At 47.3% G+C, this 27,254-nt stretch overlaps 1 protein-coding gene across 2 annotated transcripts in view; it reads right to left on the bottom strand.

The window, feature by feature from the left end:
- SLC9A3 (solute carrier family 9 member A3) overlaps positions 1 to 27,254 on the bottom strand; it is a 147,489-nt gene that overhangs the window by 39,503 nt on the left and 80,732 nt on the right. For both annotated transcript variants that reach the window (XM_075334721.1, XM_075334722.1), the window contains exons 4-9: positions 25,858 to 25,936; positions 25,262 to 25,439; positions 23,002 to 23,222; positions 6,745 to 6,947; positions 4,591 to 4,680; positions 2,392 to 2,462 (exon numbers count right to left, since the gene is read on the bottom strand). In XM_075334721.1, the coding sequence (XP_075190836.1) occupies positions 2,392 to 2,462; positions 4,591 to 4,680; positions 6,745 to 6,947; positions 23,002 to 23,222; positions 25,262 to 25,439; positions 25,858 to 25,936 (842 nt within the window). The remainder of the gene's footprint in view (positions 1 to 2,391; positions 2,463 to 4,590; positions 4,681 to 6,744; positions 6,948 to 23,001; positions 23,223 to 25,261; positions 25,440 to 25,857; positions 25,937 to 27,254) is intronic.

A 27,254-nucleotide genomic window follows, 5' to 3' on the forward strand; every position in this document is an offset into this window, starting at 1 on the left:
GGAAAATACTCACCAAATCGTCCATCGTTGACACGTCGTTCATTTTCAAAAAATAGTTGATTGTTGAGGATGCAGGTTGTTCGTCGTTCCCGAGGCAGCACACATCGCTACGTGTGACACCCCAGGAATGACGAACTGCAGTTTACCTGCTGCCGCCGGCCATGCGGAAGGAAGGAGGTGGGTGGGATGTTACGGCCGCTCATCTCCGCCCCTCCGCTTCTATTGGGTGGCTGCTTAGTGACGCCGCTGTGATGCCGCACGGGCCTCCCCCTTAGAAAGGAGGCGGTTCGCTGGCCACAGCAGGTAAGTCTGTATGACGGCTCCTGACGATATTGTGCGCCACGGGCAGCAATTTGCCCATGACGCACAACCGATGGAGGCGGGTACGCACGCTAGCGATATCGCTGCGTGTGACGGGGCCTTTAGTTTCAAAGTTTCTTTTTTATTTAATCATTTTGATATACAAAGTTATATATATATATATATATATATATATGTAAAATATAGCAAAAGTGTAAAAAAAGTAATATATTGCAGAAAAAAATAATATATATACATATATATATATATATATATATATATATATATATATATATATATATATATATATACTTTTTTAAATATATATATATATATATATAATTTATTTGTTTATTACATATATATATATATAAAATAAACAAATATTATTAATTATAATGTATATATATATATATATATATGTATATATATATATATATATAATTTATTTATTATTTTTTTTGCTGCAATATATATATATATATATATATATATATATATTTTATTTTTTTTTTACAGTTTTGCTATATTTTATTATCTTTTCTGCCTGTTTGGTCAGTCAATACTATAACAGCACTAAAAAAAATTTTTTTTTTTTATTTTTTACTTTTTATGACTTTTTGTAATGTTTTTGTGCCACCATATTGGCATCATGTAAAAAAATACAAGCTGTCCTTTCCAAAATCATCCTTTAAAAAAAAAAAAAAAAAATTAAAATGCTTGAAATTTCTATTCATTTCTACTGTAGAACCATTTTGCGGCTTATACTTTTGTGTGTGGATTTTTTTTTTCCGCTTCAGGCTTTGAAAAACGAAATAAAAAGTGCCGGTCACTTCTCTGAAGCGGCTCCTGATAGAATCTGCTGCAAAAACAAAACTCTAAAGGAAAAAAACTGTTCCCAAACTTTTCAGTAAATGACAAATTCCTCCAAAAACAGCCCACAAAGTACTTGTGCCACACGTGTGCCGAATAGCTGCAGCACCGGAAACGCACAGCAGATGGCGCCGGAGGTGTAACATTGTAACTAGTGGTAAATGATTATTGAATGTTCTCAGTGAGAGGAACAAAATTATAATTTTGTGATACCTTTTAATGGCGACTAAAATAAAATAAAGTGATGTTACAAAGCAGCTCCCAGACATCTCAGGTCCCTTCATAGTGTTAAATGAGTAACGGTCTCCATCTGATGTGGAACTACAGCTCCCAGCATGCCCGGACAGGTGATTGGCGGACACTGTAGCTCCATGGGTCGCTGATCCCTTTAGGCTATGTTCGCACGTTGCGTTTTTTCCCGCGTTTCTGCAGCGTTTTTAGCAGCAGCGTTTTTGCGCTAAAACGCATGCGTTTTTGTTTTCCAGCAAAGTCTATGGGAAAAGCAGAAATCCTGTCTGCACTTTGCTTTTTTTTCTGCAGCGTTTAATTTGCATATTTTGGGTCAAAAACCATGCTGAAAAAGAAGCAGCATGTCAGTTGTTTTTGCCATTTCTGCAGCGTTTCCTTAACATTGGAGTCAATGAGAAATGGCAAAATGCAACCAAAAGCACAAGTCCTGCGTTTTTCATGCTTTTTACCTGCTTTTCCACTGCGTTTTTGGCTCCAAAAACGCATGCTTTTCTGGCCAAAAATTAATGGGTTCTAATGTTCCTTTACACACACACAATAACCGAAAATTTAAATGTTAAAAAATAATAAACTTTACCTATTTTTCTGTTAAAATGTGCATAACCGCTATTATTTCATTAAAATTGATAATTTTCCATATAGTTTTATTAAAAGTTAATTTTATACTTTTTTTCTCTTTTTTCATTCTTTTTGACTATTTCAACTTTATTTCTCAGTGTCTTGATCTACAAAACGCATCTGCAGAAACGCAGGTGAAAACGCAGGTAAAAAGCGCTGAAAACGCACTAAAAACGCGGTAAATACGCATGCGTTTTTTGCGCTAAAAAATGGTCAAAAGCCATTTGGTCAAAAACCAAGGGAAGGAAAACGTGCAGAATAAACTGCAGGTACTCCGACGCAACGTGCGCACATAGCCTTAGATAAACGATCATAATAGAAGAAAATAGAAACATTGGGGGATTTTCTTACTTATCTCTCATGTAATTGTGTCCAATCTGTCCAGAGACGTCTTCGATGGCCGAGCAGATGTGATCGAAAGCCTTCCGGAGGCAGAGAAAGCCACATTAGTCTTTTATTACAATAACATTAATTACAGTAACCTTTTTGATGTGCCCGGACTGCACTGTAGTATAAGGCTACGTTCACACTGAGGTTTTCTGCAGAAAATTTGGAGCAGAAACTGAACTGAAGCTCCAAGTTTTTGATTTTTTGAGGAGGATTTTGGATTTTCTGCTCCAAAAACTCCTCAGAGCATAAAAGAGCTTCCATGTAAGTGAATAGGGAGAGCAGAGCGTGCGCAGGATCCTCTCCATCCCTGACAGTGCGTTCCAGGGTCCACAGTGAGACCCCCATTATCCGACTCAAACTGCATATTCTGAGAATATTCCATAAATGTCACAGATATCGGGGCTGTGTCTCATCTGACATCCTCTCTGACGAAATACTGAAAGGCTGTCACCAATAAAGGCCGCTAATTGGCTACAGCGGTCACATGACCTCACATGACATCCTCACTGACGGAATACTGAAAGGCTGTCACCAATAAATGGCCGCTAATTGGCTACAGCGGTCACATGACATCCTCACTGACGGAATACTGAAAGGCTGTCACCAATAAATGGCCGCTAATTGGCTACAGCGGTCACATGACATCCTCACTGACGGAATACTGAAAGGCTGCAGCCAATTAGGGGCTGCTGATCTGCTTCAGCGGTCACATGACATCCTTACTAATGCAATACTGAAAGGCTCCAGCCGATCAGTGGCAGCTGATAGGCTGCAGTGGTCACATGACATCCTCTCTGATGGGATACTAAATGACGGCAGCCGATCAGTGGCTGCTGATTGGCTGCAGTGGTAACATGACCCTCTCTGATGGGATACTGAAAGCCTGCAGCTGATCAGTGGCTGCTGATTGCCTGCAGTGGTCACAGTATTCAGAGAGGCTGTAACAAGGCATAACAATGTCACATGATGCCTATAAGACACGACGCCGGTCTGGGAGGGGAGTGGGTGTGTTTCTTATTTTATCAAAGACACTTTAGCAGTTTAGGGTAAGAACGCACGTTGCTTTTTACCTGCTTTTTTGCTGCTTTATCAACTGCAGCGTTTAATGCCAAAATGGTTGTGTTCTGCTTTTCAAGCAAAGTCTATGGGAATTTGGGTTTCTTGTCCGCACTATGCAGTTCAAACTGCAGCCTTTTTGTTGCAGAACTTGGTCAAAAACTCAGCTTTGCAGTGCAAAACCCAAATGGCAAAAACAATAGACATGTCAGTTGTTTTTGCTATTTGGGTTTTGCACTAAAAGGCTATGTGCGCACGCTGCGTTTTTTTGACGCTGCGTTTTTGTGCGTTTTTAGCGGCCAAAAACGCACAAAAACGCACCTGCGCCAAAAAAAGCGTAAAAAAAGTATGCGTTTCTCAGCGTTCAAAGCTGAGTTTTTGACCAAAGTTCTGCAACAAAAAGGCTGCAGTTTGAACTGCATAGTGCGGACAAGAAACCCAAATTCCCATAGACGTTGCTTGAAACGCAGAACACATCCATTTTGGCATTAAACGCTGCAGTTGAAAAAGCAGCAAAAAAGCAGGTAAAAAGCAGGTAAAAAGCAAAGTGCGTTCTTACCCTAAGAGGGGGGTTGCCAGTAGTGGAGCCCTTCTTACAATAATGGCTACTAAGGCTATGTGTCCACGGGAGAATGTAGCTGCGGATTTTTCTGCATCAAAATCCGCAGCTTTCCCGCAAAATCCGCACCTTTTCAAAGGTGCGGAATTGCCGCGGATTTGATGCAGATTTTGGTGCGGATTTTTTTTTTTTTCCCCAATCTTAAAGTCAAAGTCTGGATGAAAATCTGCAACAATAATTGACATGTTGCAGATTTTTCCGGATCAAAATCCGCACGAAATCCGCTGCGGAAAAATCCGCAGCATGGGCACAGCATTTCCAAAATGCCAGAGAAATGGCTGGGAAGTGCCTGAGCTGCAGATTTTCGGGAAATCCGCGGCTTTTCCGCGAGAAATCCGCGGCAAAATCCGCGCATTTTCCACAGCGTGGACACATAGCCTTAGGGCTTGTGGCCCACATTCATTTGTGGCTCCCTCAGAAGACCCTTATGTAACCTCAGCAAAAAAAAAAAAAAAGACAAATTGCAAAAAAAACCCATTCCTTACTCTTCCGTGCAATTTCTCGTTCAGTTTCCGCTCGTGGTGCTCGCTCCTCTTCACCTTCAGCCACCGAACCAGAGGTTTAATAGTTAATCCCTGTTAGATAAAGATCATTATATTAAGGTTTTTTTGTATTGAAGGCACAAAGAGTCCAAAAGAAGAAGCAACGTCCCCAACAAAAGGCGGAAAAACTGAGAAAATGACTAAAACATTTCAGGTCTGGAGCCTTCTCGCATTTGCGCCTAGGTGTGTCTAATTTTTCTTGTGTTTTTGCTTATTTTCTATTTGTTTGCGTGTTTGTTTTTTATGTGCTTAGTTTTGGTTTTCTTATAACCCGGATGTTTTTGGCCGGTTCATTGCTTCAAACTTTTTAAAAAGTTGCCCAAAACTTTGTGCAGATTTGCTCCGTTCCCTTCACTGGAGTGATTTTATTATTCTCTTCTGGGAATTGTTTGTGCCATTGTTAGCGTTGCGTGCGTCATTTTAACGGTCATGTGACTTTTCGTTCTTAAAAAGGCACAAAAAGAGAACATTTTTTAATTTTGTACAAAATTCATCCGGGGTTTTCCAGGCGATTTACAAGATCATTATTATCAATTAGAAAAAAATATTTTTGCACCGTCCTTCCCAGTCGTTTTTTCCCATTTTTGTCACTTTGAATCTGAATTCTAGATGCTGCACATGTGCCGTTCTGGATACAAGCGACTATTTTGGCCAGCCCAGTTTCTCTAAGGCTATGTGCACACACTGAATTTTTTGGCACTTTTTTGGCACAGCTTTGCAATTATGCAGCAAAGTCAGTGAGAATGCTGAGGTTTTCTGCGCATGTTGCTTATTTTTCCTGTGCAGATTTGGTGCAAAAAATAATCAGCAGCATGTCAATTTTTGGTGCGTTTTTGCCTGCCATGTTCAGCTCTTTGACTTCATTATGAAAACTGTACCAAAAATGCACCAAAAACTCACGTGTCTTTTGGTGCTTTTTTCTGCCAGAAGGTGCAGATTTGACGCAGAAAATTCCTGTACCAAATACTCAGTGTGTGCACATAGCCTTACCTAAAAACAAAAACCTTTTTAGGCCATGTGTGCACTAGAAACTGACTTTTTCTTAAGGAAAAACCGGTCCCTCTGAAGGACTCCCGCACCTGCGGTAAAAAACTGAACCAAAACCGCAACGAAATCCGCATGCGGTTTTGCCACAGTTTGGTGCGGTTTTAGTGCAGATTTGGTGCGGAATTTCTGCGTTTTTTTCCGCAGGTTAGTCCCTGCGGGTTTTACCATTAATTAATGGCAAAACCGTAGGGACCTGTAGAAAAGAAGTGACATGCACATTAATTCCACAGTGGAAATTCAGTGGGTAAATTTGCAGGTATAAAAAAACGCAGTGTGTGTACAGCACTTTTTTTATACCCATAGGTTTTGCTGCGGAATCACTGGACAAATGTTAGACACATTTTCTGCAGCAAATCCGCGTTAAATCCGCGGCGTGTGCACATGGCCTAAACTTTCTTTTTTCTCTAAATCTCTCTATATTCTAATCTTCTGTATTTTTGTAATGTATCTTATTTACCACATTCGTGGATTTCGTTACAGGTCACATGATGGTCGCTCCCCTCTAGAATAAATTGTATTGTGCAAATCCTCAGGAAAATATGCATTTTTGGATTCCAAACTCACTCTTTTTTTATTTCAAAATTTGCAGGAAAATCCATTTAAAATCCACACCAAAATCAGGAAGATTTGGGGAGGATTTGCCGCTCTGGATTTTCTTGTGCCTTTTGTGCAGATTTGCTTTGAAATTGTAGAAATGTCAAATAGCTAATGGATAGTTCAGCATTCAATACCCAGCTGCTCTAAAGGTTCATCCATATTTTAATTTAGCAGAAAAAAAGTGCTATAAATCCATGGAAAATGGAAAAATCCCTATGACTCACGTGGCTTTTTTTGCATTTTGCTGCTGATTTGCTGCAGAATTTACACAAAAGTCCTCATCTAAATTGAATATATAAAATCAGATAAATTTCTGTCCAGATTCCAGGTAAATCGCGCGGATGAGATTGGAGACATTGTCATCCTCTTTGTTAGTATAGTGATACATTGTGTGTTGGAATCATGGTCGGTGCTGTGTATTATCAATATGCAGCGCGCTGTAATCCTCCATACCTGAATTATGACTGTGAAATACACGACTACGATTGTTGTGCTGACGAACAGGTTCTTGGCTTTTACTTTATTGCCGTCCAGCAGAGCCACCAGAGCGAAGGCGACGGCGCCCCTCAGACCTCCGTACGACATCACCACCTGATCTATGATCTCCAGTTGCACCATCCTGTAGCGGTTCAGAATCCATGTTTGCACGACCACACCTGAGAACGAAAGAAAGGTAAGATCATCCTATAAAAAAGGATTGAAAGACAAAGGGCGGCCAAGATAAGTTCAACTAGTAACCAAAAATTCCCATTCGGGATCACGAACCCCCAAGCATTTGATTAATACCAATGGCGGAGCTGGGGGTCTTCCTTAATCCCCCTGGCTGTAGAGACAATCCATTTACACCTTGTGATCGCCCTGTAGAGGGGGTTCGAATGGGCAACAGAAGGAGCCACAGATATGGCTGAACGTTTAGATGCTACGACAGTTATTGACAGCAGCATCTAAGGGATTAACCTGCCCGAATTGGAGTTATCCCTGCATACAGTAGCTGAAATAAAGTGACCAACCAAAAAACGGGAGGTTTACTGCGGCCACTTCATTTTCAAAGTTGATATATGTCCCAGATGTTGGACCCCCCATGACTATTACATAATCCTATTGATATACAATTACTTACTACCCCTTTTATTGAAATGGGAAGTCAAAAAAGTAGGAAGGTGAAGCATTAAAAGGGTTATCCGGCTTAATTTGCTTTTTTTTATTATTATCCTATTGGGCTACATTGGGGCAGGTAAGTAGATAGAGACCACTTACCTGCCTTGCTGTCAGCCCCTCTCCCCCGGCTCAGAGTGGTCATGTGACCGCTCCTGCCGCGATTTTGCTGCTTCCGGTCATTTCAAGTCTACATGGGCAGGACCATGTTGACATGCAAATCTGGAACAGCTTGTCGCCTCCCTGCTGGGCGGGTACAGTGCGTGAGTTCCCGCCCCCCTTCCCTGCACCCTCCCACACATTCCCCCGCACCCTGTACTCTGCCCACAACCTCCCCCTGCACTGCTGTGGGGTCCGTGACCTGGGGGAGGGGCCTGCCTGCGGCTGCCATGGTGTCAGCGCCAGCACCGGCAGGATCGCACATTCAAATATACCGGCATCACAGATCACAGATGCCGGTACATTTGAAAGCGTTGATGAGAACGAGCGCTGCGCTGCTTCTTATCACTGCCCGTGCAGTCTGTGTCTGACAGTTCAGGATAGCGGTGACGTCACTACTGTGCTGATATGTCCAGAGCAGACATCGTGCGAACGTGCAGGAGCGGCGGGGACCGAGGACCGGTGAGTATGTATTCCCTACATGTGTTCCCTATGGGGGGGTCGGTGCAGAACGATGGTGGAGGTGGTCGGTACAGAGCGCCGTGTGTGTGTGTGCGGTGCAGAGCCCTATGTGTGTGTGCGGTGCAGAGCCCTATGTGTGTGTGCGGTGCAGAGCCCTATGTGGTGTGGGGTGCAGAGCCCGATGTAGTGTGGGGTGCAGAGCCCGATGTGGGGCTGTTATTTGCAATGCTGTAGTGATAACAGGTCAGGTGCTGGGGCAGAATACTGACAAGGAATGTGTGTGCAGGGGGCGGGCTGGGGGCGGGCAGGGGGCAGGGCTGGACACTGAGGCTGGGCGGTGCCAGCTCTGACTGGGAGGTTTAGCACATTAAGTTATCATGTTTGCTGGAGCTGAATGTAAACAAGAGCTGCAGAGAATAAAGGGATAATTCAAGAGGAACAAAAGTTAGAAAACAAAAAATAACAATGTAGGGGTGTTTTATATGACAATACAGCACAGATTAGCTTAACAAAAATTTTTGAGTTTATGTCGGACAACTCCTTTAACTTTGGTGTATGTGGGTTGGCATGCAAGTAGAGTGTCACGCTCTTGGCTGGTGTAGGGGCAGCGAGCAGGATTAGTGGACCCACTGGTCACAGGGGGGACCTGGGTTTACCTTTTAGTGGGAGAGGCTTAACAAAGTGACAGGTACTACTCCCACGGTAGTGACCGGGACTGTAACAGCTGACGCCCAGGACAGGAGATGGACTTGAGTACAGACACAGATGTAGGCACTTTCAGGTGGGATGACCGGGGCACACAAGCAAGCAGGTACGGACAGGTATGGTGGGCACTGCAGGAGTAGGTAGGTGTGAGTAGGTAGGCTCAGGGACAGGTGACTGACACAGGGATAACGGGACCTGACAATGAGCTAAACAGATAGGACACGGACTAACTGAGGATGTTGCACAGGCACCTCCCCTAATGGGAAGGTGCCTTAAATACATAGTGCCTAGAAATAGCACGCTGGCTCTTTAAGAGGAGGGCTGTGCGCCCTAAGAAGACGTGGGCTGCGTGCACAGGCACTAGGAGGGGAAGAAGGGAGCAGCACACGTGGATGGCTGGGGGAGTGCGAGGGAGGACGTGAACCAGCCGGCGCGTTGAGTAAGTCAGCATCCCTCCAGGGAAGCCGGCGCTACACACAGGATAGTAAATATTAGGGTGTACCAGCTATGCCAGTTCCTGTGCCCTCTTATTCCACTTCTGTCACCGGTTAATGCAGGACAACTACGAGGGGGCTCAGTTGTACTCCTAGAACTTGTGGGACCACCAAGCTTGGCAGCTTCAGGGTTAATTAATGACACGTTAGTATTTCTCCCTGCTGTGAATGCTAGACAGGGCTGCTCCTAAAATTCCTAAGTTGAGTTACCACTGCCAGTTATAGTTCTGTCTTACCTGGTCCACATCCCTCTTCTCAGCTCCTGTGAATATTTCCGCTTCAGACCTCAGCTTGTTTACTAACACTTCGTCTACCTGTTGATTTTGTCCCTATCAGTACCTCCTGGTTCTGAACCAGCTACCTAACCAATAATTCCAGCCAAGTTTAACGCCCAGCAGCTACTCCAAGAACCCAACCCAGGGTCCCTGTATAAGTCCACATCCTCCTACAGGTGTTAAAGGGTGAAGGCCGGGGTTCCCCTTGGGCCTTATTGTTATCCAAGCTTGAAAGCTTGAAAGTATTTCTCCCTGCTCTGATCCCTTGGCAGGGCTGATCTTTAAACTCCTGAGTCTCAGTTACCACTGCCAGTTATAGTTCTGCCTTACCTGGTCCACAGCCCTCTTCTCAGCTCCTGTGAATATTTCTGTTTCAGACCTCAGCTTGTTTACTGACCTTTCTTCTACCTGATGATTTTGTCCCTATCAGTACCTTCTAATTCTGAACCAGCTACCTGACTATTCTGGCTAGAAAGCTCCACCGGCCAGCAGCTACTCCAAGAACCCAACCCAGGTTCCCTGTAACGTAATTGGTCCACGTCCCTTTTCTCAGCTCTTCTAAATCTAGTGGATATTCCTGTTTCAGACCACAACTTGTTTACTGACACTTCTACTACCTAATGATTTTGGTCCTGACCCAGCTATCTGACCATTCCTGCCAGCCAGCTCCACCGGCCAGCAGCTACTCCAGGAACCCAACCCAGGTTCCCTGTAACGTAATTGGTCCACATCCCTCTTCTCAGCTCTTCTGAATTTAGTGAATACTCCTGTTTCAGACCCCAACTTGTTTACTAACCCTTCTACTACCTAGTGATTTTGGTCCTGACCCAGCTACCTGAATATTCCTGCAGCCAGCTCCACCGGCCTGAAGCTACTCCAGGAATTCAACCCAGGTTCCCTGTAACGTAATTGGTCCACATCCCTCTTCTCAGCTCTTTTGAATCTAGTGAATATTCCTGTTTCAGACCTCAACTTGTTTACTGACCCTTCTTCTACCTAATGATTTTGGTCCTGACCCAGCTACCTGAGAATTCCTGCCAGCCAGCTCCACCGGCCAGCAGCTACTCCAAGAACCCAACCTAGGGTCCCTGTATAAGTCCACATCCTTGTACAGGTGTTAAAGAGTGAAGGCTCCACTGGGGCCTTATAGTCAGCCTGTCTATGGAAGCCCTATTTAGAGTTGACATGCAACAAACATTTTGTCTCCATGCAGAATGTTTGAGGATAGAAGAACAGCTCTGAAGCACAAACTGCTGCAAAACTGAAAAAAGGATAATGGACATATATAAAGGAGAGGCCAATAGCATAAAGACTGTACTCAACTTTGGACTCGGGAAGAAAGTCTATGCCCATGACTTTACAAAATACAAGAAAATAAAAGAAAAAATAAATCAATGAAAGTACAATGCTCGGCAATCTATCATTCATTGTACCATCGTGTGTTGACTCTGTGCAGATATGCGCAGCTCATAATGGAATAACCAGACGCCACATATTTGATTTGGCAGGACACGGTACAGATTGTCGGACCCTCGTCATACTTTGACCTCGGTCTCGTACAAGGTTGCTCTGGGATTTTGCTGTAACTTCCCGTAATATTTTCTTGCATATGTAAATGGCTGAGACACGGGCAGGACATTAGTCACGATTGTTATGGTGGATTCTCGCCAGAAAAGACGCCACATTGAGCCGAGATGTGATCTGCATTGTGATCTGACAATTTCTTGTGCCGCGGATTTCCATGGAGAAGAAGAAATGAAGCCCGAGGGTTCCGGCTTTAGCTCCAAAAATGTAACATCATTGTGTCAATTTCCAGAGAAAAATCAGAAATGTCAAATATGTATCGAATAGTGACGTTTGGTGATAAAGTTACCGGGAAAATATTCTACCGTAAATCCAGGAGCCCAATGAGTCAGAGGTTCCTGGCACTGGATGTAGGAGCCGGCATTATTACTATGTGGGCGGTCAATCGCCATTACAGCCATCACTTATATTAATCTGACAAAAACGCAGTAAATGTGTCAGGAGCGTGTTATTAAATGTCTCCGATACGTCAACAAACAATACAGAAATCAATAGAACAAAGGAATATAAAAAACAAACTTCTTAATACAATGTATCAGGAAAATCTGCTTCTTCTCCACTTATGAACTACTCCCCTCCACCCTCACTCCCCTCCACCCTCGCTTCCCTCCACCCTCGCACCCCTCCACCCTCGCTTCCCTCCACCCTCGCTCGCCTCCACCCTCCCTCCCCTCCACCCCCGCTCCCCTCCACCCTCGCTCCCCTCCACCCTCACTCCCCTCCACCCTCGCTCGCCTCCACCCTCGCTCCTCTCCACCATCACTCCCCTCCACCCTCGCTCCCCTCCACCCTCACTCCCCTCCACCCTCGCTCCCCTCCACCCTCACTCCCCTCCACCATCGCTCCCCTCTACCATCGCTCCCCTCCACCCTCGCTCCACTCCACCATCGCTCCCCTCCACCCTCGCTCCCCTCCACCCTCGCTCCACTCCACCCTCGCTCCACTCCACCATCGCTCCACTCCACCATCGCTCCCCTCCACCCTCGCTCCCCTCCACCCTCGCTCCCCTCCACCCTCGCTCGCCTCCACCCTCACTCCCCTCCACCATCGCTCCCCTCTACCATCGCTCCCCTCCACCCTCGCTCCACTCCACCATCGCTCCCCTCCACCCTAGCTCCCCTCCACCCTCGCTCCCCTCCACCCTCGCTCCCCTCCACCATCACTCCCCTCCACCATCACTCCCCTCCACCCTCGCTCCCCTCCACCCTCGCTCCTCTCCACCATCACTCCCCTCCACCCTCGCTCCCCTGCACGCTCGCTCCCCTGCACCCTCGCTCCCCTCCACCCTCGCTCCCCTCCACCCTCGCTTCCCTCCACCATTACTCCCCTCCACCCTCGCTCCCCTCCACCCTCGCTCCCCTCCACCCTCGCTCGCCTCCACCCTCGCTCCTCTCCACCATCACTCCCCTCCACCATCACTCCCCTCCACCATCACTCCCCTCCACCATCACTCCCCTCCACCATCACTCCCCTCCACCCTTGCTCCCTTCTACCATCACTCCCCTCCACCATCACTCCCCTCCACCATCACTCCCCTCCACCCTCGCTCCCCTCCACCCTCGCTCCCCTCCACGCTCGCTCCCTTCCACGCTCGCTTCCCTCCACCATCACTCCCCTCCACCATCACTCCCCTCCACCCTCACTCCCCTCCACCCTCGCTCCCCTCCAACCTCGCTCCCCTCCACCCTCGCACACCTCCACCATCACTCTCCTCTACACTCGCTCCTCTCCACCCTTGCTCGCCTCCACCCTCGCTTCCCTCCACCCTCGCTCGCCTCCACCCTCGCTTCCCTCCACCCTCGCTCCCCTCCACCCTTGCTCCCCTCCACCCTTGCTCCCCTCCACCCTCGCTCCCCTCCACCCTCGCTCCCCTCCACCTTCGCTCCCCTCCACTCTCGCTTCCCTCCACCCTCGCTCCCCTCCACCCTCGCCCCCCTCTACGCTCGCTCCCCTCCACCCTCTCTTACCTCCACATTCACTCCCCTCCAACCATGCTCCCCTCCACCCTCGCTCCCCTCTACCCTTGCTTCCCTCCACCTTCACTCCCCTCCAATCACACTTCCCTCCACCTTTGCTCCTCTCCACCCTCGCTCCCTCCAACCTTGCTCCCCTACACCCTCGCTTCCTTCCACCCTCGCTCCTCTCCACCCTCGCTCCCATCCACCATCACTCGCCTCCACCCTTGCTCCACTACACCCTCAAGTCTCTCCACCCTCAATCCTCTTCACCCTCGCTTCCCTCAATCCTCATTCCCCTCCACAATCGCTTCTCTCCACCCTCACTCCTCTCCACCCTCAGTCACCTCCACCCTCGCTCCCGTCTCCTCAACTCATCATTCACCCTGAAAAACTGCTGAGATCCATTCTCAAGAGAAAACCCCCAGCTCACTGAGGGATCATATTACAGCTGCCCATTGAAGTCTATGGAGATGGGAAAGAGAGATGTACAGACCTGAGCTGTTGCTTTCTAGTAAGTGTTTTATCTCACCCCAGTGCTGGATTCACAACTACACTGCTCAGTACAGCTGTATAATGTCCTCATTGGTTCTTCATTCTAGTAAGTGCTTTATGTTCCCCAAATGTTAGATTCACAGCTATGCTGCTAATTACTGCTGTCAAATCTCCTCCATGGTCCTTCTCTCTAGCAAGCATTTTAGCTCACCTCAGCTGCTGGATTTACAACTACACAACTCACTACTGTTATGTAATGTCCTCCCTGCTTATGCTTTCCAGTAAGTGTTTTATCTCACCCCAGCACTGCATTCACAGCTACACTGCTCAGTACTGCTCTACAGTATAATATTCTCATTATTCCTACTTTCGAGTCACTGTACATCTATACTGGTCAATACTGCTGTATATTGTCTTCCCTGCCTATGCTTTCTAGTAAGTGTTTTATCTCACCCCAGTGCTGGATTCATAACTACATTCACTACTGCTGTATAAAGTCCTCATTGGTCCTACTTTTTAGTAAGTGTTTTATCTCTATTCAATGCTGGATTCACAGCTACACTGCTCACTTCTGCTGAATAAACTCCTCATTGGTCCTACTTTTTAGTAAGTGTTTTATCTCACCCCAGTGCTGGATTCACAGCTACACTGTTCACTACTGCCGTATAAAGTCCTCATTGGTCCTACTTTCTAGTAAGTGTTTTATCTCACCCCAGTGCTGGATTCACAGCTATATTGCTCACTACTGCTGTATAATGTTCTCCATGTTGTTTGCTATTCATGGTTTTGAACATCTGCTACATAGAGACAGGAGATCAGGAATCCCTGACGTCTGTGTGTGCTGTGCATAGGAGACATCAGAACAGATACTCTTTCTGGATTAGATCAGAGACAACTGAAAATCAGAGATAGCCCCTGCATCTACATATAAAAATACAGACCCCCCAGAGAAGAGTAATGACATTTCCTCATGTGGTATGGCGCCACCTGGTGGTTAGTGTGTATAGAAATGTGCAGGTCCCCCTATTGCTGCTAGTTACAGCTGCGCAGTCACTCCCCGTACAGTCAATGGAAACAGCAAGACGGTGAAAAGCTATATCTGTGGTCTGCTGCGCAGCGCACAGAGCGTCACTATGGCTGTAGGGAGATATTTGCTTATGATGATGATCTGCAGTCAGGTGGAGACCCTGATGAGGACAACAAGCTGCAGTCAGGTGGAGACCCTGATGAGGACAACAAGCTGCAGTCAGGTGGAGACCCTGATGAGGACAACAAGCTGCAGTCAGGTGGAGACCCCGATGAGGATGACAACGAGCTGCAGTCAGGTGGAGACCCCGATGAGGATGACAAGCTGCAGTCAGGTGGAGACCCCGATGAGGATGACAACGAGCTGCAGTCAGGTGGAGACCCCGATGAGGATGACAACGAGCTGCAGTCAGGTGGAGACCCCGATGAGGATGACAACGAGCTGCAGTCAGGTGGAGACCCCGATGAGGATGACAAGCTGCAGTCAGGTGGAGACCCCGATGAGGATGACAACGAGCTGCAGTCAGGTGGAGACCCCGATGAGGATGACAACGAGCTGCAGTCAGGTGGAGCCCCCGATGAGGACGACGAGCTGCAGTCAGGTGGAGCCCCCGATGAGGACGACGAGCTGCAGTCAGGTGGAGACCCCGATGAGGATGACAAGCTGCAGTCAGGTGGAGCCCCCGATGAGGGCGACGAGCTGCAGTCAGGTGGAGCCCCCGATGAGGACGACGAGCTGCAGTCAGGTGGAGCCCCCGATGAGGACGACGAGCTGCAGTCAGGTGGAGACCCCGATGAGGATGACAACGAGCTGCAGTCAGGTGGAAACACCGATGAGGACGACGAGCTGCAGTCAGGTGGAGACACCAATGAGGATGACAACGAGCTGCAGTAAGGAAGAGACCCCAATGAGGGCGACGAGCTGCAGTCAGGTGGAGATCCCGATGAGGACGGCTCTCTGCAATCAGGTGGAGACCCCGATGATGACAACGAGCTGCAGTCAGGTGGAGACCCCTATGAGGACGACTCTCTGCAATCAGGTGGAGACCCCGATGATGACAACGAGCTACAGTCAGGTGGAGACCCCTATGAGGACGACTCTCTGCAATCAGGTGGAGACACCAATGAGGACAACGAGCTGCAGTCAGGTGGAGACCCCGATGAGGACAACGAGCTGCAATCAGGTGGAGACCCCGATGAGGACAACGGGCTGCAGTCAGGTGGAGACCCCGATGAGGACGGCTCTCTGCAATCAGGTGGAGACCCCGATGAGGACAACGAGCTGCAGTCAGGTGGAAACACCAATGAGGATGACGAGCTGCAGTCAGGTGGAGACCCCGATGAGGACGGCTCTCTGCAATCAGGTGGAGACCCCGATGAGGACAACGAGCTGCAGTCAGGTGGAAACACTGATGAGGATGACGAGCTGCAGTCAGGTGGAAACACTGATGAGGATGACAAGCTGCAGTCAGGTGGAGACCCCGATGAGGATGACAACGAGCTGCAGTCAGGTGGAGACCCCGATGAGGATGACAACGAGCTGCAATCAGGTGGAGACCCCGATGAGGATGACAAGCTGCAGTCAGGTGGAGACCCCGATGAGGATGACAACGAGCTGCAGTCAGGTGGAGCCCCCGATGAGGGCAACGAGCTGCAGTCAGGTGGAGCCCCCGATGAGGACGACAACGAGCTGCAGTCAGGTGGAGCCCCCGATGAGGACGACGAGCTGCAGTCAGGTGGAGCCCCCGATGAGGACGACAAGTTGCAGTCAGGTGGAGACCCCGATGAGGATGACAACGAGCTGCAGTCAGGTGGAAACACCGATGAGGACGACGAGCTGCAGTCAGGTGGAGACACCAATGAGGATGACAACGAGCTGCAGTAAGGAAGAGACCCCAATGAGGGCGACGAGCTGCAGTCAGGTGGAGACCCCGATGAGGACGGCTCTCTGCAATCAGGTGGAGACCCCGATGATGACAACGAGCTGCAGTCAGGTGGAGACCCCTATGAGGACGACTCTCTGCAATCAGGTGGAGACACCAATGAGGACAACGAGCTGCAGTCAGGTGGAGACCCCGATGAGGACAACGAGCTGCAGTCAGGTGGAGACCCCGATGAGGACAACGAGCTGCAGTCAGGTGGAGACCCCGATGAGGACGGCTCTCTGCAATCAGGTGGAGACCCCGATGAGGACAACGAGCTGCAGTCAGGTGGAAACACTGATGAGGATGACGAGCTGCAGTCAGGTGGAAACACTGATGAGGATGACAAGCTGCAGTCAGGTGGAGACCCCGATGAGGATGACAACGAGCTGCAGTCAGGTGGAGACCCCGATGAGGACAACGAGCTGCAATCAGGTGGAGACCCCGATGAGGACAACGAGCTGCAGTCAGGTGGAGACCCCGATGAGGACGGCTCTCTGCAATCAGGTGGAGACCCCGATGAGGACAACGAGCTGCAGTCAGGTGGAAACACCAATGAGGATGACGAGCTGCAGTCAGGTGGAGACCCCGATGAGGACGGCTCTCTGCAATCAGGTGGAGACCCCGATGAGGACAACGAGCTGCAGTCAGGTGGAAACACTGATGAGGATGACGAGCTGCAGTCAGGTGGAAACACTGATGAGGATGACAAGCTGCAGTCAGGTGGAGACCCCGATGAGGATGACAACGAGCTGCAGTCAGGTGGAGACCCCGATGAGGATGACAACGAGCTGCAATCAGGTGGAGACCCAGATGAGGATGACAAGCTGCAGTCAGGTGGAGCCCCCGATGAGGGCAACGAGCTGCAGTCAGGTGGAGCCCCCAATGAGGACGACAACGAGCTGCAGTCAGGTGGAGCCCCCGATGAGGACGATGAGCTGCAGTCAGGTGGAGCCCCCGATGAGGACGACAAGTTGCAGTCAGGTGGAGACCCCGATGAGGATGACAACGAGCTGCAGTCAGGTGGAAACACCGATGAGGACGACGAGCTGCAGTCAGGTGGAGACACCAATGAGGATGACAACGAGCTGCAGTAAGGAAGAGACCCCAATGAGGGCGACGAGCTGCAGTCAGGTGGAGACCCCGATGAGGACGGCTCTCTGCAATCAGGTGGAGACCCCGATGATGACAACGAGCTGCAGTCAGGTGGAGACCCCTATGAGGACGACTCTCTGCAATCAGGTGGAGACACCAATGAGGACAACGAGCTGCAGTCAGGTGGAGACCCCGATGAGGACAACGAGCTGCAGTCAGGTGGAGACCCCGATGAGGACGGCTCTCTGCAATCAGGTGGAGACCCCGATGAGGACAACGAGCTGCAGTCAGGTGGAAACACCAATGAGGATGACGAGCTGCAGTCAGGTGGAGACCCCGATGAGGACGGCTCTCTGCAATCAGGTGGAGACCCCGATGAGGATGACGAGCTGCAGTCAGGTGGAAACACTGATGAGGATGACAAGCTGCAGTCAGGTGGAGACCTCGATGAGGATGACAACGAGCTGCAGTCAGGTGGAGACCCCGATGAGGATGACAACGAGCTGCAATCAGGTGGAGACCCCGATGAGGATGACAAGCTGCAGTCAGGTGGAAACACTGATGAGGATGACAAGCTGCAGTCAGGTGGAGACCCCGATGAGGATGACAACGAGCTGCAGTCAGGTGGAGACCCCGATGAGGATGACAACGAGCTGCAATCAGGTGGAGACCCCGATGAGGATGACAAGCTGCAGTCAGGTGGAGACCCCGATGAGGATGACAACGAGATGCAGTCAGGTGGAGACCCCGATGAGGATGACAACGAGCTGCAGTCAGGTGGAGCCCCCGATGAGGGCAACGAGCTGCAATCAGGTGGAGCCCCCGATGAGGACGACAACGAGCTGCAGTCAGGTGGAGCCCCCGATGAGGGCGACGAGCTGCAGTCAGGTGGAGCCCCCGATGAGGACGACGAGCTGCAGTCAGGTGGAGCCCCCGATGAGGACGACGAGCTGCAGTCAGGTGGAGCCCCCGATGAGGACGACAAGTTGCAGTCAGGTGGAGACCCCGATGAGGATGACAACGAGCTGCAGTCAGGTGGAAACACCGATGAGGACGACGAGCTGCAGTCAGGTGGAGACACCAATGAGGATGACAACGAGCTGCAGTAAGGAAGAGACCCCAATGAGGGCGACGAGCTGCAGTCAGGTGGAGACCCCGATGAGGACGGTTCTCTGCAATCAGGTGGAGACCCCGATGATGACAACGAGCTGCAGTCAGGTGGAGACCCCTATGAGGACGACTCTCTGCAATCAGGTGGAGACCCCGATGAGGACGAGCTGCAGTCAGGTGGAGACCCCGATGAGGACAACGAGCTGCAGTCAGGTGGAGACCCCGATGAGGACAACGAGCTGCAGTCAGGTGGAGACCCCGATGAGGACGGCTCTCTGCAATCAGGTGGAGACCCCGATGAGGACAACGAGCTGCAGTCAGGTGGAAACACCAATGAGGATGACGAGCTGCAGTCAGGTGGAGACCCCGATGAGGACGGCTCTCTGCAATCAGGTGGAGACCCCGATGAGGACAACGAGCTGCAGTCAGGTGGAAACACCAATGAGGATGACGAGCTGCAGTCAGGTGGAGACCCCGATGAGGACGGCTCTCTGCAATCAGGTGGAGACCCCGATGAGGACAACGAGCTGCAGTCAGGTGGAAAAACTGATGAGGATGACGAGCTGCAGTCAGGTGGAGACCACGATGAGGAGAACGAGCTGCAGTCAGGTGGAAACACCGATGAGGACGACGAGCTGCAGTCAGGTGGAAACACCGATGAGGATGACAACGAGCTGCAGTAAGGAAGAGACCCCAATGAGGGCGACGAGCTGCAGTCAGGTGGAGACCCCGATGAGAACGGCTCTCTGCAATCAGGTGGAGACCCCGATGAGGACAACGAGCTGCAGTCAGGTGGAGACACCAATGAGGACGGCTCTCTGCAATCAGGTATAGACCCCGATGAGGACAACGAGCTGCAGTCAGGTGGAGACACCAATGAGGACGGCTCTCTGCAATCAGGTATAGACCCCGATGAGGACAACGAGCTGCAGTCAGGTGGAAACACCGATGAGGATGACGAGCTGCAGTCAGGTGGAGACCACGATGAGGACAACGAGCTGCGGTCAGGTGAAGACACCGATGAAGATGATGAGCTGCAGTCAGGTGGGGACCCTGATGAGGATGACGAGCTGCAGTCAGGTGGGGACCCTGATGAGGATGACGAGCTGCAGTCAGGTGGAAACACCGATGAGGATGATGAGCTGCAGTCAGGTGGAGACCCCAATGAGGACAACAAGCTGCAGTCAGGTGGAGACCCCGATGAGGACGACGAGCTGCAGTCAGGTGGAGACCCCGATGAGGACGACGAGCTGCAGAAGAAGATGGTTTCTCACAGTTTGTGCAGAATTTCTTTGGTTTTGCACAGATTGTTGCAGCCGCTGTCCGGGGGGCCGGTCTCAGACGATCTTTGAGGTGAAGATGCTGGATGTGCAGGTCCTGGGCTGGTGCGGTTCATGTGGCCTGCGGTTGTGAGGCCAGATGTATGTTCTGCCAAATTTTCCTGAAGACCTTTGGAGACGTCTTATGGTAGAGAAATAAACAGAAGCCGACTGCATGTCCCTCAAAACTAGTGACATCTGTGGCATCGTGCTGTGTGTTAAAACTGCACATTTTCGAGTGGCCTTTTATTGTGGCCAGACTAAGGCACACCTGTCCAATAATCATGCTGGCCAGCCTAAAGCGCACCTGTGCAATAATCATGCTGGCCAGGGTAAAGCACACCTGTGTAATAATCATGCTGGCCAAGCTAAGGCACACCTGTGCAATAATCATGCTGGCCAGGGTAAAGCACACCTGTGTAATAACCATGCTGGCCAACCTAAGGCACACCTGTGCAATAATCATGCTGGCCAACCTAAGGCGCATTTGTGCAATAATTATGCTGGACAGCCTAAGGCGCACCTGTGCAATAATAATGCTGGCCATCCTAAGGCACACCTGTGCAAAGATCATTCTGGCCAGCATAAGGCACACCTGTTCAATAATCATGCTGAACAGTCTAAGCCGCACCTGTGCAATTATCATGCTAGACAGCCTAAGGCGCACCTGTGGAATAATCATGCTGTCTATCAGCATCTTGATATGTCACACCTGTGGATGGATTATCTCTGCACAGGAGAACTGATCACTAACAGATTCACACAAATTTGTCAACAATTCTGAAGAGAAAAAGACCTTATGTGTTCACAGAAAAAGTCTAGCTCCCAAATTAATTCCATCTCTAGACTCCGACCCCTGAGTCAAATCCTCAAATTAGTTCAGTCCCTAGACCCCTAGGCACAAATTGAATTTTCATGTCCAATTAAGAAGCCCCAAAATTAAGTCAAGTAAAACATTCAGTCAGAGTGACCGCTCTGCCACCACTGAGTTGATGGTGCTTATATTCGTGCCCTGACCTCCCTAAAAACCACTGTGGGCACCCCCAGTAGAAAGACAATTCCATTCCCTGTACAGATAATGGACATTGGTGGCTCTTTGGTAAAAAAAATTTGACGAACCCAAAATTAATTAAAACCAAAATGAATACAAATCCAAACCCCAAAATGTATTCAAACTCCAAACCCCTTAATAAATGTAGACACCCAAAATAAATCAGAGTCCAGTCCAGATCCGACAATTAATTCAGACCCTAAATCCATCTCCAAAAATAATTTAGTTCTAAGAGCAGGAAAAAGTTAATTCAGACACCTAAAAAATTCACATTACATACCTGACCCTATAGTTTCTTACCCCTAAATTAATTACAATCCCTAAATAAGTTAAGACCCCAAAATAAATGAAGACCCCAGACGTCTTAACCAAACTCACACCCCAAAAAGTAATCACAACTCCGGAACAAACCATATCATTAACTAAGACCCCAGACCCCACAAATAATACCCCAAAAATTAATTTACACCCCAAAAAACTCTAAAATTAACTGAAAGCGCAAAGTAAATTCCAACCTTGTTATAAAACCCCACAATTCATTCAGACTGAAGACGTCTAAATAAACTCAAGATTTCAAAATGACCAAAGACCCCAAAAAAGACTTTAAAATTCAAGCTCCAGAACTCGAAACAAACTGACAGCCCAGAACACCTCTTACATTTCATACAGCTTCAAAATACAGAACCGGAAATCAATTTCGACCCCTATAAATATATTTAGACCCCAGAACAGATTCTAACTTTGATCTAAATTCCAAATCAGACCCCCAAAATTAATTGAGACACCCAAAAATAATCGGACCCTAGACCAGACCCCCAAATTAATTGAGACACCCAAGAATAATCCAGACCCTAGACCAGAATTCCGAATTAATTGAGACACCCAAAAATAATCCGGACCTTAGACCAGATCCCCAAATTAATTGAGACACCCAAAAATAATCTGGACCCTGGACCAGGCCCCAAAATAAATTGAGACACCCAAAAATAATCTGGACCTTAGATTAGAACCCCAAATTAATTGAGACACCCAAAAATAATCCGGACCCTAGACCAGACCCCCAAATTAATTGAGTAATTGTGACACCCAAAAATAATCCGGACCCTAGATCAGACCCCCAAATTAATTGAGACACCCAAAAATAATTTGGATCCTAAACCAGACCCCCAAATTAATTGAGCCACCCAAAAATAATCCGAACCCTAGACCAGACCCCCAAATTAATTGAGCCACCCAAAAATAATCCGAACCCTAGACCAGACCACCAAATTAATTGAGACACCCAAAAATAATTCAGACCTTAGACCAGACCCCCAAATTAATATAGACACCCAAAAATAATCAGGTTTCCAGACCAGACCCCAAATTAATTGAGACACCCAAGAACAATCCAGACCCTACACCAAACCTCTGAATTAATTGAGACACCCAAAAATAATCCAGACCTTAGACCAGACCCCTGAATTAATTGAGACACCCAAAAATAATTTGGATCCTAAACTAGACCCCCAAATTAACTGAGACACCCAAAAACTATCCGGATCATAGACCAGACTCCCGAATTAATTGAGACACCGAAAAATAATCCGGACCCTAGACCAGACCCCCAAATTAATTGAGACACCCAAGAGTAATCCAGACCCTATACCAAACCTCCGAATTAATTGAGACACCTAAAAATAATCTGGACCTTAGACCACACCACAGAATTAATTAAGACACCCAAAAATTATCCGGACCCCAGACCAGACCCCCGAATTAATTGGGGTCCCTACATTTCAATAACACTGAGTGAATGGCGGTAAAGTCATTTTGCCACATTAGAGCCCTCAAAAACTGCATGAAACAATCGTATATATAAAAAGATCACAAAAAACTAAACAAAAAAACAGAAGCGACTCACCGATAATCCTGTACACGGAGATAAAGAGCACGGTCAGGAGTATGAAGGGCGTGTTCCACACCCAGATGTCGGGATCCACAGCTGAAATCCCCAAAAACATGAAGACGATGGTTTCCGCCCCACTTGCCAACATTTTCATTGTGTATCTCACGGTAGTTGCAGATTGCTCCGAAATATTTGCCTTTACGTATTTCTGGCAGAAGATTCCACAAAACGTAATGCTGAAAAAAAGAAAGTAAAAGACAGGTATTGAAAAAAAAAAAAAAATAAATAAATTTAAAAGACATTTAAAATTGTCGTGCAGCACTCATATGGCTATGCCAAACAAAAGTAAAAAACTATAAAAAAATACAAAAATAACCCCCCAACATATATATATATATAAATGGATTCTATTTTGTTAGCATAAAAAAAATAAAAAGATAAAACACTCCCATCGTACAGGATACCAGCTATATACAGGAGACAGGACAGGCAGGTGACACCTGCTGATCGGACGGTCTCCTATGACTTCCCTTCCTCCCGTCCTATCAGGAGCTTTCAAAGCCCCGTTCTCAGGATCGGGGGAGTCTAAAAAGTCAAACTCCTGGCGATTAGTGCAGAACATTTTTGGGTGAAAACAATGGAATTAAAGAGTATAGCGGGAGGAATGGTGAAAAGTGTCCCAGAATTTTCTATGCACTTCTTTTGACTAAAAACGGAAGGAAGGAAGTAAGGAAGGAAGGAAAGAAAGAAAGAAGGAAGAAGGGAAGGCAGGAAAGAAGGAATAAGGAAGGAAAGAAGGGAGGAAGAAAAGGCAGGAAAGAAGGGAGGAAGGAAGGAAGGAGAGAAGGGAGGAAGGAAGGAAGAAGGGAAGGCAGGAAAGAAAGAAGGAAGGAAAGAAAGGAGGAAGGAAAGGCAGGAAAGAAGGGAGGAAGGAAGGAAGGAGAGAAGGGAGGAAGGAAGAAGGGAAGGCAGGAAAGAAAGAAGAAGGAAGGAAAGAAGGGAGGAAGGAAAGGCAGGAAAGAAGGGAGGAAGGAAGGAAGGAAGGAAGGAGAGAAGGGAGGAAGGAAGGAAGAAGGGAAGGCAGGAAAGAAGGAAGAAGGAAGGAAGGAAAGAAAGAAGGAAGGAAGAAGGGAAGGCAGGAAAGAAGGAAGAAGGGAAGGCAGGAAAGAAGGAAGAAGGGAAGGCAGGAAAGAAGGAAGGAAAGAAGAGAGGAAAGAAGGGAGAAGGGAAGGCAGGAAAGAAGGAAGTAAGGAAGGAAGGAAGGAAAGAAGGAAGGAAAGAAGGAAGAAAGGAAGGAAGGAAGGAAAGAAGGAAGGAAGGAAAGAAGGAAGGAAAGAAGGAAGGAAGGAAAGGAAGGAAAGAAGGAAGGATGGAATGAAGGAAGGAAAGAAGGAAGGAAAGAAAGAAGGAAGGAAAGAAGAAATGCAGGAAGGAAGGAAGATAGGAAGGAAAATAGGAAGGAAGGAAAGAAGGAAGAAATGAAGGAAGGAAAGAAGAAATGAAGAAAGAAAGGAAAGAAGGAAGGAAGAAAGGAAAGCAGGAGGGAAGATAGGAAGGAAGGAAAGAAGAAAGGAAGGAAAGAAGAAAGGAAGGAAAGAAGAAAGGAAGGAAAGAAGGAAGGAAGGAAAGAAGGAAGGAAGGAAAGAAGGAAGGAAAGAAGGAAAGCAGGAAGGAAGGAAGATAGGAAGGAAGGAAGGAAAGAAGGAAGGAAGGAAAGAAGGAAGGAAGGAAAGAAGAAAGGAAGGAAAGAAGGAAGGAAGGGAAGATAGGAAGGAAGGAAGGAAGGAAGAAAGGAAGGAAGGAAGGAAAGAAAGAAAGAAGGAAGGCAGGCTACACAGAGTTATAAGTCTTCACAGGAGCTGGAGGCACAAAATGGATATTTAAGTGATGGTAATTTGCAAAGTTGCTTTATTTTTCATTTGGACAATAAAGGCTGTGAAGGTCGGAGTAGACTTTAATCTGATTGCCCCTAGTAAAATCGGAATATCAATGTAGAGCATAGAAATATTTATCACATTATCTTTACATTTTTCAAGTATGCAAATTTGATGTTTTCTATGACAATAAATATTACATTATTGAACATGTAATGTGTATTACTATATATACAGTATATATATATATATATATATATATATATATATATATACACACACATATAGATATAAAGCATGTATAATTATGTATACATATAATATTTTATACATTTTTAATATATATATTACATATATTTGTTTTTCTTTCTTATATAATATTTTTGGGGCAGCATACTTACGCCAGAATGGCAGATAAGGAGAGCATCTCGGATGTCAGGTAGGACAGGTAGGAAATGATAAAAACGAATCCCGGCTCAATTATTCTCACGTGTTTGGTGAATCGTGTGACCAAGCTGAGGAGATAGGCAAACACGATGCCGACCAAAGTCCCTCCGATGCTCACCACGAAAAAAGACACTGTCAGGGGGGAAAGAAAAGTGTAAGTGATAACCAAATCCATGAGTGTAAAAGCGGAATTGAATGGTGGACAGATACTGCTTGTACTTATGGAGGTGCCTAGAGAAGGGAGAGACTTCCAGGCCGGGCAATGCACCCTGGGAAAAGGGTGTGCAAATTATCTCTCCTTCAAAAGAAAGGCAAAATATTGTACCAATAAGTTCCTGCACCACTCCTTAGCCTAAAGGAACAAAAATGGAGGTGGCAAGTAAAATTTAACTGTCAGATTCTAAGTTCCGCCGGGAGATAATTTGCCGCCAGAGGTGCAGGGACTGAACGGAGGTGCCTGGCTTTAGTGGCAGTATAAAAATGGCAAGATTTTACGTTTTATTTTGTAATTTTACACTGAAGAGATAAGAATTTTTTGGATCATACTTACCAACTCCTTTGACACAATCCACGCCGGTCACACTTTCACCACCAATGGAAACGAAAGAATCAAACACATTGTATAATACCTGAAATAGAACATGCAGGTCCAATTGCTGTTTAGACTGACAATGGTGATGTCAAGAGTCAAAGGGGCGGAGTTTTGGGGGAGAAGAGTCAGGGGGGGCGATGCCCAAAAAGCCCCCAAAAATGGCTTAAATGATGTAAAAAAAAGGGAACGGCATCTCAATACCATTCAATATCCAAGTTATCTACTATTTACAGTTCACAAGCAATGAGAAGGAATCCTCTTCTGAAATCCAGTGGGTTTTGGCATGAGGGCAGTGAACTAACAAAGCCAGGGCATGTAAACCCAACCCAACTTCACTGTGCATGTGCTGGAAGCAGAAGTCAATGGAAGGCTCGACATGATGTTTCCATCCTCTGAGATTTCTATTAAGCCAGATTTGGCAATCTTTGGGTATTGCCACCGCGACTCTTCTCCTGAGCAATAGTGTATGCAGCTAATCTAGGCAACATCTTATCTCAATAAGGGTCCTGGCAGCCAAAATATTGACCCTGAGTCCCTGGCAGCCAAAATATCGACCCTGATCAGGAGGGGTTCAAGGTGTCAGACCGCAACCAATCTGATTATCCTATGGATATGTCCTGGACAACTCATTTAAAGGGGTTGTTCCCTTAAACAACATATATCACCTGGATACAAATGGATGATAAATGTACGATTTTTGGGGACCTGACCAATATGACACCCACTCATCACAAGAACAAAGAGCCCAAAGTCCTGTGTGTGACTGGAGGCGGTAGTGAGCATGTGTGACCACTGACTTATTTCCTGTCTATAGGGGGTCACACATGATCACTAGTCACACAAAAGTCTTCTTGGCTTTCCATTATAGAGGTCGGTAAGGATCTGTACAGCCAGACCCCCAGGCATCATACATTTATCATCTATCCTATGAATAGGAGATATACAACAACATCTTATTGAGGCTGTCACCAAGATAAAAGTGGCCAGTTCTTGCCTTTACATTTTTGTGGATGCTCCCATTTTTTTTACATATCTGGTTCCAGAGATCTGGACTTTTTTTTTATTTATAGCTACCTTATTAACATGGCTCACTGAGTAAATATGTAAAGCAGTGTACAGCCACGCCCCTGAGGAGCCGAGGAGCCACGCCTCCTTGGAGAAAACCATTAAAGATAACTGTATAAAAACGCCCCCAGGTCTCCGGAAGCACATAAAATAATAAATAATAATAAATAATAATATCATATAATAATATAATATAATATAATAATAATAATAATAAAATCGGTATATTCAGGGGATCAGTGAAACAGTGCAAAAAGTGCAAAAGTGCAAATCTTGGCCACTTTTGACCC

This window comes from Anomaloglossus baeobatrachus, chromosome 2, assembly GCF_048569485.1.
Source record: "Anomaloglossus baeobatrachus isolate aAnoBae1 chromosome 2, aAnoBae1.hap1, whole genome shotgun sequence".
Lineage (NCBI taxonomy): Eukaryota > Metazoa > Chordata > Amphibia > Anura > Aromobatidae > Anomaloglossus > Anomaloglossus baeobatrachus.